We start from the raw sequence: 10,806 nt of genomic DNA, 5'->3' as shown, positions 1-10,806 counted from the left end.
GGGGGACCTCCCAAAGGACCTGGGGGAAGGGAGCCTAGGAGAGTGGGTGCAGTGGATTCTGAACGGGAGGAGGGGTAGAGGAGGCAGAAAAGATGCGGATGGAGAGGAGTTTAAGGTCCAGGAGAGCGGCTGGGAGAAGGTTAGGTACACTCCCTGGGGAGTTGCCCTGAGCAGTTGTGGAGAAGGAGAAGAAGAAGGAATCTAGGATGAGACCCTGGAGGAAGAGACATGGAGAGACGATATGGATGGGTGTGCTGAGTGAAGAGATACGGAAATCACTTCCCTCCTGCCTTGAGCAGGAGAAGCAGTGGGAGTGTGGAAGTCTCCATTCTCTCAGCTACAGTGGGAATGCCCTCTATTGCTGAGTGCAGGCTGGGCAGCTACGATGTGAAAAGGCCATGGGGACACCCTCCAATTCCTCGCTGTCCGCATAAACACCGAGGCCTAAAGTGTTGTGGGTGTTTAAACTGTAGGCTAACCCGAGTCCCTGGATATTTCTTATTGCAGGAAGCCCATTAATTGGAATTTCCTGCTCTCTCTGGCTACTTCCCTGTTCACTATGAAATGTGTCCATCACTCTGTGTCTTGTTTTCCTAGGCCTTGGAGGGGGGTGGTCCTGGAGGAGGGGGCATATGTTCCCCACTCTTTGTTGAGCAGGACCAGCCCAGGGGGGAGGCTAGGGGATGAGGGAGGAGGTACCATGTTGAAGCCAAGGCTATATAGAGATCCACAGAAGTGGTATCATCCAGGAAGGCTGGGTCGTATCCCTGTGTGGATGGGAGAGACATGCAGGACTCCTTACAGCCTGATGGCCCTGGAAGGAGAGTGGCCTCTGGTATAACACTTTCTGTATAGGGGACCATGAAACACTTCCACATCTACCTTCTGGGGCTGCTCTTCACCCTCACAGGGAGAGGATGAAGAAGCAACCTCCGGGTCTAACATAGGTCAGGGACTACATGGATTCTGGGCTCCACAGGGCTGGCTTGCATTGTTTTCTTTCTCTCCTGCCTGAAAAGCCCCTCTTGCATTACGGTCATCTTCTAGAAGCCATTCCCCTTTGGTGGAGTTGGCCTCTCTGTTATCTTTCCTTGCAGCATCCCTGTTACCCGAGACTCCCTCTTTCTAGCCCTGTGTTCCTCTACTGCTCCAAGCTTGCAGCGACTGCTCATACGGTTGAGTAGTGAGAACTGTGTGTCTGGATGCTGGTGTCTGTGGTCCTCTGTCTACTGGTCTGCCTTGGGAAGCAGACCTGGAGAGACATGCATGGCCGCAGAGAGTTTGTATAAAGTGTCCTGTCTAGATAACTCTTAGTGAGGTGACCTCACTTCTGGTTTACTTGGCAGCATTTTGAGCAGGTGTGTAATCTGGGGCTGATCAACTTAATCAATACAGAGGTCAGGGAGAAATTTCGATGTGATAACAGTTTACAAAGATAGTAACAATGATTACCTTTGCAAAAAGTTCTTCTCCTTAAAAATGATAGTGATTTTTATTTGTGTAAGAGGTGAGTGTCGCCGGGTGGTGGCGGTGGCGGTGACACCTATAAAGGCGCACGCCTTTAATCCCAGCACTTGGGAGGCAGAGGCAGGTGGATCTCTGAGTTCAAGGGCAGCCTGGTCTACAGAGTGAGTTCCAGGACAGCCAGGGCTATACAGAGAAACCCTGTCTCGAAAAACCAAAAAAAAAGTGAGTGTCACAGCTTGTGGAGTTAAGAGGACAACTTTGGGTAGCCACTTCCCTCTTTGACCTTTGCATGGGTCCCGAGGGATCAAACTCAAGTCGTCAAGTCTGCACTGTCAGGCAGCCTCAGATATCCGTTTTGTTTTGAGACAGAGCTCTATATGGCCCTGGCTGTCCTGGAACTCACTGGGTAGACCAGGCTGGCCTCGAAACAGCAGAGATCCACCTGCCTCTGCCTTCTAAGTACTGGAGTTAAAGATGTGTACCACCATACCTGGCTCAAACAGCTCTCCTTTATGTGTTAGATCATTAGCTAATTATTTTACACACAGCATAGTACTACAATATTGATTTGGTTGTGTGCGTGTGTGTTTGTGTGTGAGAAAGAAAGAGAGAGGAGAGAGAGAGAGAGAGAGAGAGAGAGAAAGAGAGAGAGAGAGAGCTTATTGTGTGCACATGTATAACATGGTACTCATGTGGAGGTCAAAGGACAACTTTTAGAAGTTGGTTCTTTCCTTCTGTTGTGGGTCTTGGGAATTGAGCTCAGGTTCCGCTGAGCTCCTTGCCAGTCTAAAGGGATACCGATGAGGGATGCTTCGGGGAAGGTTCTGAAATATAGTCCTAGGTGGAGGATGGCCATACCATAACCATCCCTTCTTCCCTATTTTAGTGACCTCATTTAAAAAAAAAAAGTAAATAAAAGTCTGCCTGAGCCTCTTTCTTTGCCTTTGAGCTCTTTGAAGAACCCCTTCTTCCTCATCTCTTCATGATGTCCCTAAGACATATGTGCAAGTTGGGTACAATGACCCATTTGGGAGGCTGAGGCAAGAGGATCACAATATTCAAGGCTATCTTGGGCTACATAGTGATATGCACCTCAAGATTACAAAGAGAGGTCTGGAGAGATAGCTCAGTTGGTAAAGTACTCACCATCAGCCTAAACAGCCGAGGAAATTCACACCGCTCACGCAGGAAGGGAGTCACAGCAGTACACAAGTATGATCTCAGCATAGGAGCAGTGGAGATGGCTGGGTCCATGGAGCCCACAGGCTGCTCCGTTCAGGCTCCATGTGAGTCCCAGGTCCCAGGAGAGACCCTGACTCAGAAAACAAGGTGGATGATGTTTGAGGAACACCACCTGAGGTAGGTACCCGTGCGTGCACCTACATATACACAAACCCTCACATACATACACCTATACATACATGTACCCATATACCCCACCCCACATACTCACCACCCCCAATATCATACACACTACTGAACAAAATCAAACAATGACTCCTTCTTGGCCCGTGCTCTGAAAGCAGCAGAGGCTGAGGTAAGGGAGCCAGGAAAGGGTGTGGCAGAAGACAGGATGCTGGTCAAACGCCTGTCCTGTAGGCTGTATGTGGGGTCTCTGTACTTCATTCCTTCATCTGCTTCATCGCCCTCATGTCTCTGGCCTGTTCTCCTAACCGCATTATCGCATTGGCCGGTAGCCATCTTCCTTGTCCAGAGAGCACGTAGCTCGTCTGGGCCACTAGCATCTTGGGCAGTCTGCAGGTGAGTACTGTGTGTCTTCCTGGAAGCGCTATGCAAGCACTGCAGGAAGCCGCAAAGGCCAGCAGGAGCTATCTACGTGTTTCAGATATGACTGTAATATTTAGAAGGCACAGGCACTACTTCTTCTTGGATTGTCACTACTACCACTGCAAAGACCCTGGAATCTCTCTATTTGGTTGACATTTGAGGAGCAGCCGTGATTTCTTGGGACCAAGAAAAGCTGGTTTTGTCTTGCGTGACAAACTGTAAATAGTTACCACTCCAGACTCAGTTCCCGGATACAGTCTGTTTGGTGAGGGTCCCTCACCTGCAGTAGAGGCCAGAACAGACACCACGAGGTGTCAGAGCCCCTGGAAACCCGGATCCTTAAAACCAGCGCTGGAGCCAGGCGCCCCCTGGTGGCAGCCGTGGCAGCTCCGGGCCAGAGCGGAGGCTCCAATCGAAACTCAGTCACTGGTTTTGCGTAATGGGAAACCCAAGCCCAGAGAAGAGGCCAGGCTCGCTAAGGAATGAACTGCTAAGGAATGAACTCTACTTTGAACGGTTGGTGCTCTTCTTGCTGTAAATGAGATCCGCAAGGAACAGGCTCCTTGATTCTCCCTGTCTGGGAGTGGGTGCAACGAGCCCACTTTACAGAGTAAAAAATAGAACCCCAGAAGCTCTAATTAGATTATGCTCCCAAAACAGGCGGGCAACGGCAGGGGCAGCAATTGGGGCTAGGCCCCATCTGACATCTAACCTCACCACGATAGATTCCTGCCGTCACCTTTTCCCCTCTCATCACTTCCTGCCTTCCCAGGACCCTCGGTGATGCTTCGTGTTGTTCTGTCCTGAGAGCAGAACATCAGGAGAGAGAGGCCCTTGCTCCCTTCACAGGCGTCAAAAGAAACAGAGCCAGTGCCTGCTCTTGGCTTGAGCAGGGTGGAGGTCCCTATGGGAAAAGGGCACTGAACATGAAAAGGGCAAGTGGCTTCATCTGGTGGCACTGGCACCAGAAGATCTCTCAGGGGAGAAAATGAAGGCTGATTGTGAGCCTTGGACAAGCATTCCCTCCTTCGGGAGCCTCCCCTTCTTTTGTCTGTTAAATAGGGTCCCTTGTAGGGCATTCAGTGGGATGCAAGCATGGAGGTGTTTTGTTTTTTGTTTTTTGTTTTGGTAACTTGAAGCTTATAAGTAGCTGGCTTTTAGCACTCCCTTGGGACAGGACTCTGTGCTGGGAAAGGAAAGAGCTACCAGAAATTGTCCTTTCCCCAGAACCCTGAGTCCTCTGAACTCTGGCCCACAGGATCTCAGTTGGCATTCTATGCATGCATTAGCTGGATTTCTCCATTCCCTTCCAAGTGGCTTGAGTATCTAAGACACCTTCTCTCTCCCTTCCTTGATCTAGCTGTACTCTGGATTGATGGCCCGACTTCCATCCTTCATGGATGGGGTAAGGCCCTAGCACTTTAGCTTCAACCTATGCCCTGAGGAAAGCCCAATGTTGACTGGGGTTGTCCCTGGGAAGGATGTACTGAGGCCAGTGACTAGAACCTTTGGGTTACCATGTCAGGACCCTGTCATTTATGAATCAATCCTGTTCTGGTGTCCAACGCTGGATATGGACCCCCTTGAGACCTTTGTTATGGTCCAGCTTTTTTATTCTGTGCTACTCTGACACCTAGAACATTGGCTTGGTGCCTTCTTGTTTCTGGCCACAGTGTCAATGTTTCAGATACCAGGGAGAGAGCAAAGGGGTGGGGGGTGGTTAACGGCTGGCAGCGAGAAAGGCTGACAGGAGGCGGGGACTCTGGGGGTGCTGAGGCCTATAAAGGGGCACAGCCATGAACAGGGAGATAGTCCAGCAGGAGGTAGGTGTCTGGACCCAGCACTCACTTGCTCAAGACACAGGGTAAGTGAGCTCACCCTGTCCTGCCTCTGGGGACTCCTTGGGCTGGGGCTGGTGATGGAGGGTTGGAATTTGTGCTTTGTAGGGCTCATGAGGCCTACAGTCCTCCTTGGGTCTCTCCCTGCACCTGGACGAACCTGTCAGTGGAAAGCAGGACCCACAGTGTCATAGACTTCTGTCCCTTTGCTTTACCAGTTAATTCTGTGTCCCCCACCCTGTGGTTCCCACCAGCTCTGGCCATCCCTGCATCCTCAAAGCTATCAGTGTCGTAAGTCCTGTGTATCCAGCCCCCATACCCAGTTCTTCTGCTATGTTTTTCTATGTTGCCAAGGCCGGGGTCTTCTGGCTGCTGACTTGAGGGGTGTGTATGTGGAAGTGTCCTGTATTCTAGGGAAGGAAGGTGGTAGATGCTGGTGGCTCCTGCGTCTGCCCTTGTCCCCAGGCTTGGCTTGAAGAAATGTGTGGTAGGCAGTGGCTGGGCAGGTAGGTCTTGGACACAGGAGGATCTGCTGACTGGCTGTGTTCTGCTTCCACGATTCCTTGTTCATTAGATGGCCATCAATTACTGTTGCCTCTCCCTGTTTCTCATATCCACTTGGGTGGCTCTGCTGCTGCAGCCCCTGCAGGGTGCCTGGGGAGCCCCCCTGGAGCCAATGTACCCAGGGGACTATGCGACACCTGAGCAGATGGCGCAATATGAAACCCAGCTCCGCAGATACATCAACACACTGACCAGGCCTAGGTATAGCAGTGTGTGTGTGTGGGGGGGAGATCCCTAACCCTAGTCCCTGTTTCAGTCCCTTCAGTTATTTCTGCCAAGTGGCTTGTGCTGTGGGCAGGAAAGTGCCTAAGTGGGGAATACAAAGCAGGTGACTGACCCCTGGGAACTATACTTACCCCAGCTGTCTTCCTTCCCAGGTATGGGAAGAGAACGGAGGAGAGCCCAGGTGGACTTGCTGGAGTGCAGCTTCCCCCATGCACCAGCCCCCCAGTTGGTTTGATCCCCTGCTCTGCTCCCTGGAGCTGAAGGCAGGTCTGGAAAAGGGGGGGATGCAGAGGAGGGGGAAGGGAAACAAGGTCTCAGGGTACAAGGGCTCTCCTTCCTCATGGTTCTCTTCTTCCCTTACAGGGAGCACAGCCCAATGGACTTGTAGCACCCCTCCTGTCTCCTGCCCACGGCTGTAGGGCAGTACAGGTCCAGCTCTTTCCTCTGCATTCTTGCAACAACCTGCTCCCTTACAGACTAAATAAAGCAAATTAAAATTATAGCCCGTCTCTCTCTCTCTCCTCCCCATCCGTGTGTGTGTGTGTGTGTGTGTGTGTGTGTGTGTGTGTGTGCATCCATAGAGGCAGGAGCAGGTAAAGTTCACAGTCAGGGAGGTGGGGGTTGGGGAGGAGAGTTATGGTGATCCTGAGTGTATGTAGGGACTCAGCTCATTCCTTTCCCAGAGGGGCAAGTTGTGGTCTAGAGAGAAGTAAGATTTTCCTCCACAAAGGTCTGTGATGTCACAGTCTTTTTTTTTTTTTTTAAGATTTATTTATTTTATGGATATGAGTAAGCTATAGCTGTCTTCAAACACACCAGAAGAAGGTGACATCAGATCCCATTACAGATGGTTGTGAGCCACCATGTGGTGGCTAGGATTTGAACTCAGGACTTCTGGAAGACCAGTCAGTGCTCTTAACCACTGAGCCATCTCTCCAGCCGTGAGGTCACAGTCTTAAGCTTAATCTTCCCATCCTTGCACCCCTAAACCATCCAGCTCCTCAACCTGAGGGCAGCCCTGTTCGCAAACATGCCCTCAAGATTGCTTCCTATAACCTGGGCAGTGGGAGAGGATCAAAGTGGCCTTGGAATGGGGCAGGTGCAAGAACTCAGAGGACTAGTGCTGGAGGGAGGTCGGCCAATTGTCTGCTGTGTAGGGTGGTCTCAGAACTGCCCTCTGGAGCTCTGGAGAGTATGATCTGAGAGGTAGTGGACTGTCGGACTAAGAATGACATTTAGCTACTGCTGTAGGGGAACGTGCCCCCCTCCCAGGGAGGAAAGGGTTAGCCCAGCGTTCTGACTGCCTCCATGTGTCAATCTGTGGTTCTTAGGGCAGGGAGGGAAGACCGAGTACTGCCCAAGGAATCCTTGTAGACTATCTACCCATACCATCCTGAGTAAGTAGAGATGCTGTGTGTCTCTGTGTGTGTGTGTGTGTGTTTGTGTGTCTGTGTGTGTGTAAAGTGAAAGAGAGTGAGCCGGACTCCCCTTTCTGGGAGCTTTTGTGGGTAGGGGTAGTCATGGAGAAGGTAAGACATGAGACATTCCCTGAATGGCTTCTCACATCTGTGCCACAGGCTGGGACTGAAGGGCCACGGTTGGTAGGGTTAGTGCTGGGCTCAGCATTTAGTCTTGGTGACAATGATTTTTGTAATTATGTTCTAAATGTTGACTGTGAATGACCAGATGGCAGAACCTGCCCTAAAAGGCCAAAGGCTTGTACAAGATGTAGCTATAATGCAAGTGCCTGGCTCAAGTTGATTCTTTAAGTCCGAGGGGGTATGCAGATAGTTAGGGGATGTGGGAGCTTTCAGTAGGAGAATGGTTTGAATTCCAGTACCGGAGCCTGGTGTCCCGAAGCCTTTCCTGGTAGCTTTGGTGCTGGTTTCTATTTGTATTTTATATGTATGGGTGTTTTGCCAGCACCACATGTCTGCCTGGTGCCTTCAGAGGCCAGAAGAGGGTTTCAGATATCCTGGAACTAGAGTTACAGATGGTTGTAAGACCCTGTGTAGGTGCTTGGAATTTCTGGATTCTCTGGAAGAGCAGCCAGCGCTCTTAATCCCTGAGCCATCTCTTCAGCTTGAGATGGGTTCTAATGGGGAAAGTTCAGATCCCCATAGAGGCAGGAACTAGGAACCTGTTCCACACACACTGGGTTTGATGGCTGAGTGATAGGAAGGTGTGTGTGCAATCTTCTTGATGGCACTTGTTCAGATGTCAGGAACAGACTCTACCAAGTCTCCCCACTTCCCAGGATCTGTGACCACTCTGTCCTGCATGACCGTGAACCTTGGCTGAAGCTCCTATTTTGAAGTTTCTAGGACCAACTCTTTCATCTTCTCTCTCTGAGTCACAGCTGGTCGGTCACCCTGGAAGCAGTGAGATGCAGGGTGAAGTGGTGGAAGGTGGATGAGTAGGTTGCAGAGAAATGCAGGGAAAAAAACCTAGGCTGAGATCTATTTGTCCTACAAGAGGAATGACGGGGTCCCCTCCTCATTGGAGGACAGATCCTTCCTGCCAGTACCCACAGAAGTCATGGGAGCAATAGAGAGACTTGTTAAAAATGTATTTATCCATTCCTTTATTGTCATTGTGTGTTTGGATGAGATGTGTGCTCACGCAAGCCAAGGTACACGATACACATTTCTTCCGTCTTACGAGATCGGGGATGGAATTCTGGCCGACAGGCTTAGTGGCAGGCGCCTTTACCACTGAGCCATCTTGTCAGCTCCATTATTGCTGTTTATTGTTGGTGCTGCATGGGTAGGGAGGAACAGAGGCACAGCTCATCGTCTAAAGAGGTCTGTGGGTAGCCAGATCCAGGCTAGGCCTCTGGGAGTCCAGGTCTAGCCTAGAGAGGAACACCCCTGGCCCTGGTGTACCCCTTTCAAAGGGCCAGAGCTTTCCCTTCTCTCTTCTTCCCACTTGCCCAAGGATATGAGTGGAGGCCTCTGCCTGCTGCACCTGCCTTGCCTACCTGGAGCCAGGGGAGGAGGTTAATGCTGACAGGCGTCCGCGGGGTTCCTGCGTTGGGGCTTTGCTGATGTTCCTCCCTAGAGGTTTCGTGACATTCAAGTGAGGACGTTCTGTGGTGTTCGGTGGGGTATATTTGGTGGTGTTGGAGGGTTTCTTGTGGTTCTTGGATTTCTTCGAACTAGGGGACACGTCATTGTAGAGATCGTGGGGCCGAGAAATAAGTGGAGGTGCCAGATTACCACCCTCACCCCCCGCCCCATTCCTCCATCAGCCCCACCTGCTGCTGAAGAACTTCTCTATGTACTTGTTGATCTGGCCAAAGCTTGAAAACCAACTGGCCGCCCTGGGCTCGGGAATCGGCTGCAGGTGCACCTCCTCCTCCAGGGCGCTATTGGGTGGCACCAGGAGGGCCGCTAGGCAACCCAGAGTCAGTGCGCACGCGCAGGGCAGAGCCGCGGTCTGGTGGGGCGGGACAGACGGCATGGTCAGGTGACCCGGAGAAGGGCGGTGGGCTGGGGGTGGGACCTAGCTGTGCCTGCCCTGAGTCTTACTGAGAAAGCCTGGAGTGTAGCTGCCTCAGTACACATCCGTGCTCGAGCACCTCCCAGAACGTTTTGGTTCCTAGGGGAGATTAGGACACTCCTAGACGTGCACTGCGATAGATAGCCCCAAAGCGCGAAGGTAAAAATGGACAGGAGCCACGCGCTGAGCAACTGGTGCATGATTTAGAGTCAGGTTTCTCCCAGATTTGTTTCCTGCAAATTCCTTGTGCATGCCATTTCAGCCTTTCCCATCTCCCCATTCGGTCCTCAAAAACTCTAGACACACTGCTGTCTACCTGGAAGCCTGGTTCTCCAGATGTCATCAGGGCCATCTCAGCTTCAAGCTTCAGCTCAACAAATATGGGTCTAACCTTGACACCCACATTTAAAACTGCTGCCCATCCTTCTCTTCCTCTGCCCCTGCCATGTCCACTTCTTGCCCGTGTTCTATACTAAATGTAGTTATTGTCTGAGTCTCTTCCCAGCGGTGCCTCCTGCCACCACGTCACAGGTGGGCTCTTTGCAGACTTCCTGTTTGGTGTGCTACTGCCTACCACTTGGAATCCATATCTGGCTCTTAGAAATACTTTAAATGAATAACATAGTTGCACACTGGAAAGCCAGACCAGCGATTCCTCCATCCCCATTCATGCACAGAACCCCACCTCCATATCATAGACTCTGATACCCCAGAGAGGACACTTCCTTTGAACCCCTCAGCCCCTGAAATCTCTCTCTTAGCCTCTTTCCCTCATCCGCACCACCTCAAGCAGGGGCAGGAAGCTCTCTATGGCAGCTGTCCTGGTCAATAGAAGGGCTTCACTCTTTCGTGCCCTCCGTTGGCACGTGGAGGGGCCCTTGGTGTCAGCCTCCATCCCCAAGTTCCTGAAGAGCACAGATGACAGGGATTCATCCCACACTTAGCCTCTAGATATTACCATGGTACTGGGCAGGCGCAGAGCGGCAAAGCAAAAGGTCTCTCTGCCTGGGATGTCAGAGTGCATTTATATTTCTAGGGATCCATGACCCTGGCTCTCTAAAACCCCACCCCAGCGTGGTTTTCTCCTGCTCCTGTGTCATGGCCCAGGAATTGGGAACAGAGAGAGTGTGGGGGTGGAAGCCCATGGCCAACAGACCGTCTTGACCAGAGCACAGTGTCTTCCAGCGGCTCACAGATGTGGGAGGCTCCTGGGGTCAGGGAATTTTTTGTTCCAAGATCACACACAAATCCTGGGGAAGAGTTGCCTCTGGGATTGTGAGGGGGCAGTGACTTTCCTGGGGGCTGTTTCTGGGGTCAGCAGAGGTCAGTGCTAGAGAGACACCACACTCATCCCTCTGAGCTAAGGGGATTCTGCCTGCCTAATGTCTGCTATGATATCTAGGACTAGGGGAACCATGGAATT

General features: G+C 51.5%; 1 protein-coding gene across 2 annotated transcripts; it reads left to right on the top strand.

Annotated features, from left to right (window-relative positions):
* The first annotated feature begins 5,071 nt into the window (after window positions 1–5,071).
* Window positions 5,072–6,383, top strand: Ppy (pancreatic polypeptide). Of its 2 annotated transcripts, none has more exons than XM_031353334.1 (4): window positions 5,072–5,119; window positions 5,668–5,858; window positions 6,035–6,149; window positions 6,246–6,383. In XM_031353334.1, exons 2-3 carry the CDS (start codon window positions 5,668–5,670, stop codon window positions 6,141–6,143), a joined length of 300 nt encoding a protein of 99 aa, XP_031209194.1. In that variant the 5' UTR covers window positions 5,072–5,119; the 3' UTR covers window positions 6,144–6,149; window positions 6,246–6,383. The 2 variants fall into 2 exon arrangements, with proteins under 2 accessions (XP_031209194.1, XP_031209195.1); XM_031353335.1 differs by having other exon boundaries at window positions 5,098–5,119; window positions 6,035–6,145; window positions 6,246–6,296.
* Window positions 6,384–10,806: the final 4,423 nt, after the last annotated feature.

The sequence above is a fragment of the Mastomys coucha genome, unplaced genomic scaffold (genome assembly GCF_008632895.1).
Source record: "Mastomys coucha isolate ucsf_1 unplaced genomic scaffold, UCSF_Mcou_1 pScaffold5, whole genome shotgun sequence".
Classification (NCBI taxonomy): domain Eukaryota; kingdom Metazoa; phylum Chordata; class Mammalia; order Rodentia; family Muridae; genus Mastomys; species Mastomys coucha.
This window is presented reverse-complemented; position numbering and strand designations above follow the sequence as displayed.

What these genes read in the sequence shown, in the direction of transcription:
- Ppy (XM_031353334.1), top strand. Translation starts at nt 5,668, where the DNA reads ATGGCCATCAATTACTGTTGCCTCTCCCTGTTTCTCATATCCACTTGG. An exon ending in AACACACTGACCAGGCCTAG is followed by an intron (nt 5,859 to 6,034) that starts GTATAGCAGTGT and finishes CTTCCTTCCCAG; the next exon opens with GTATGGGAAGAGAACGGAGG.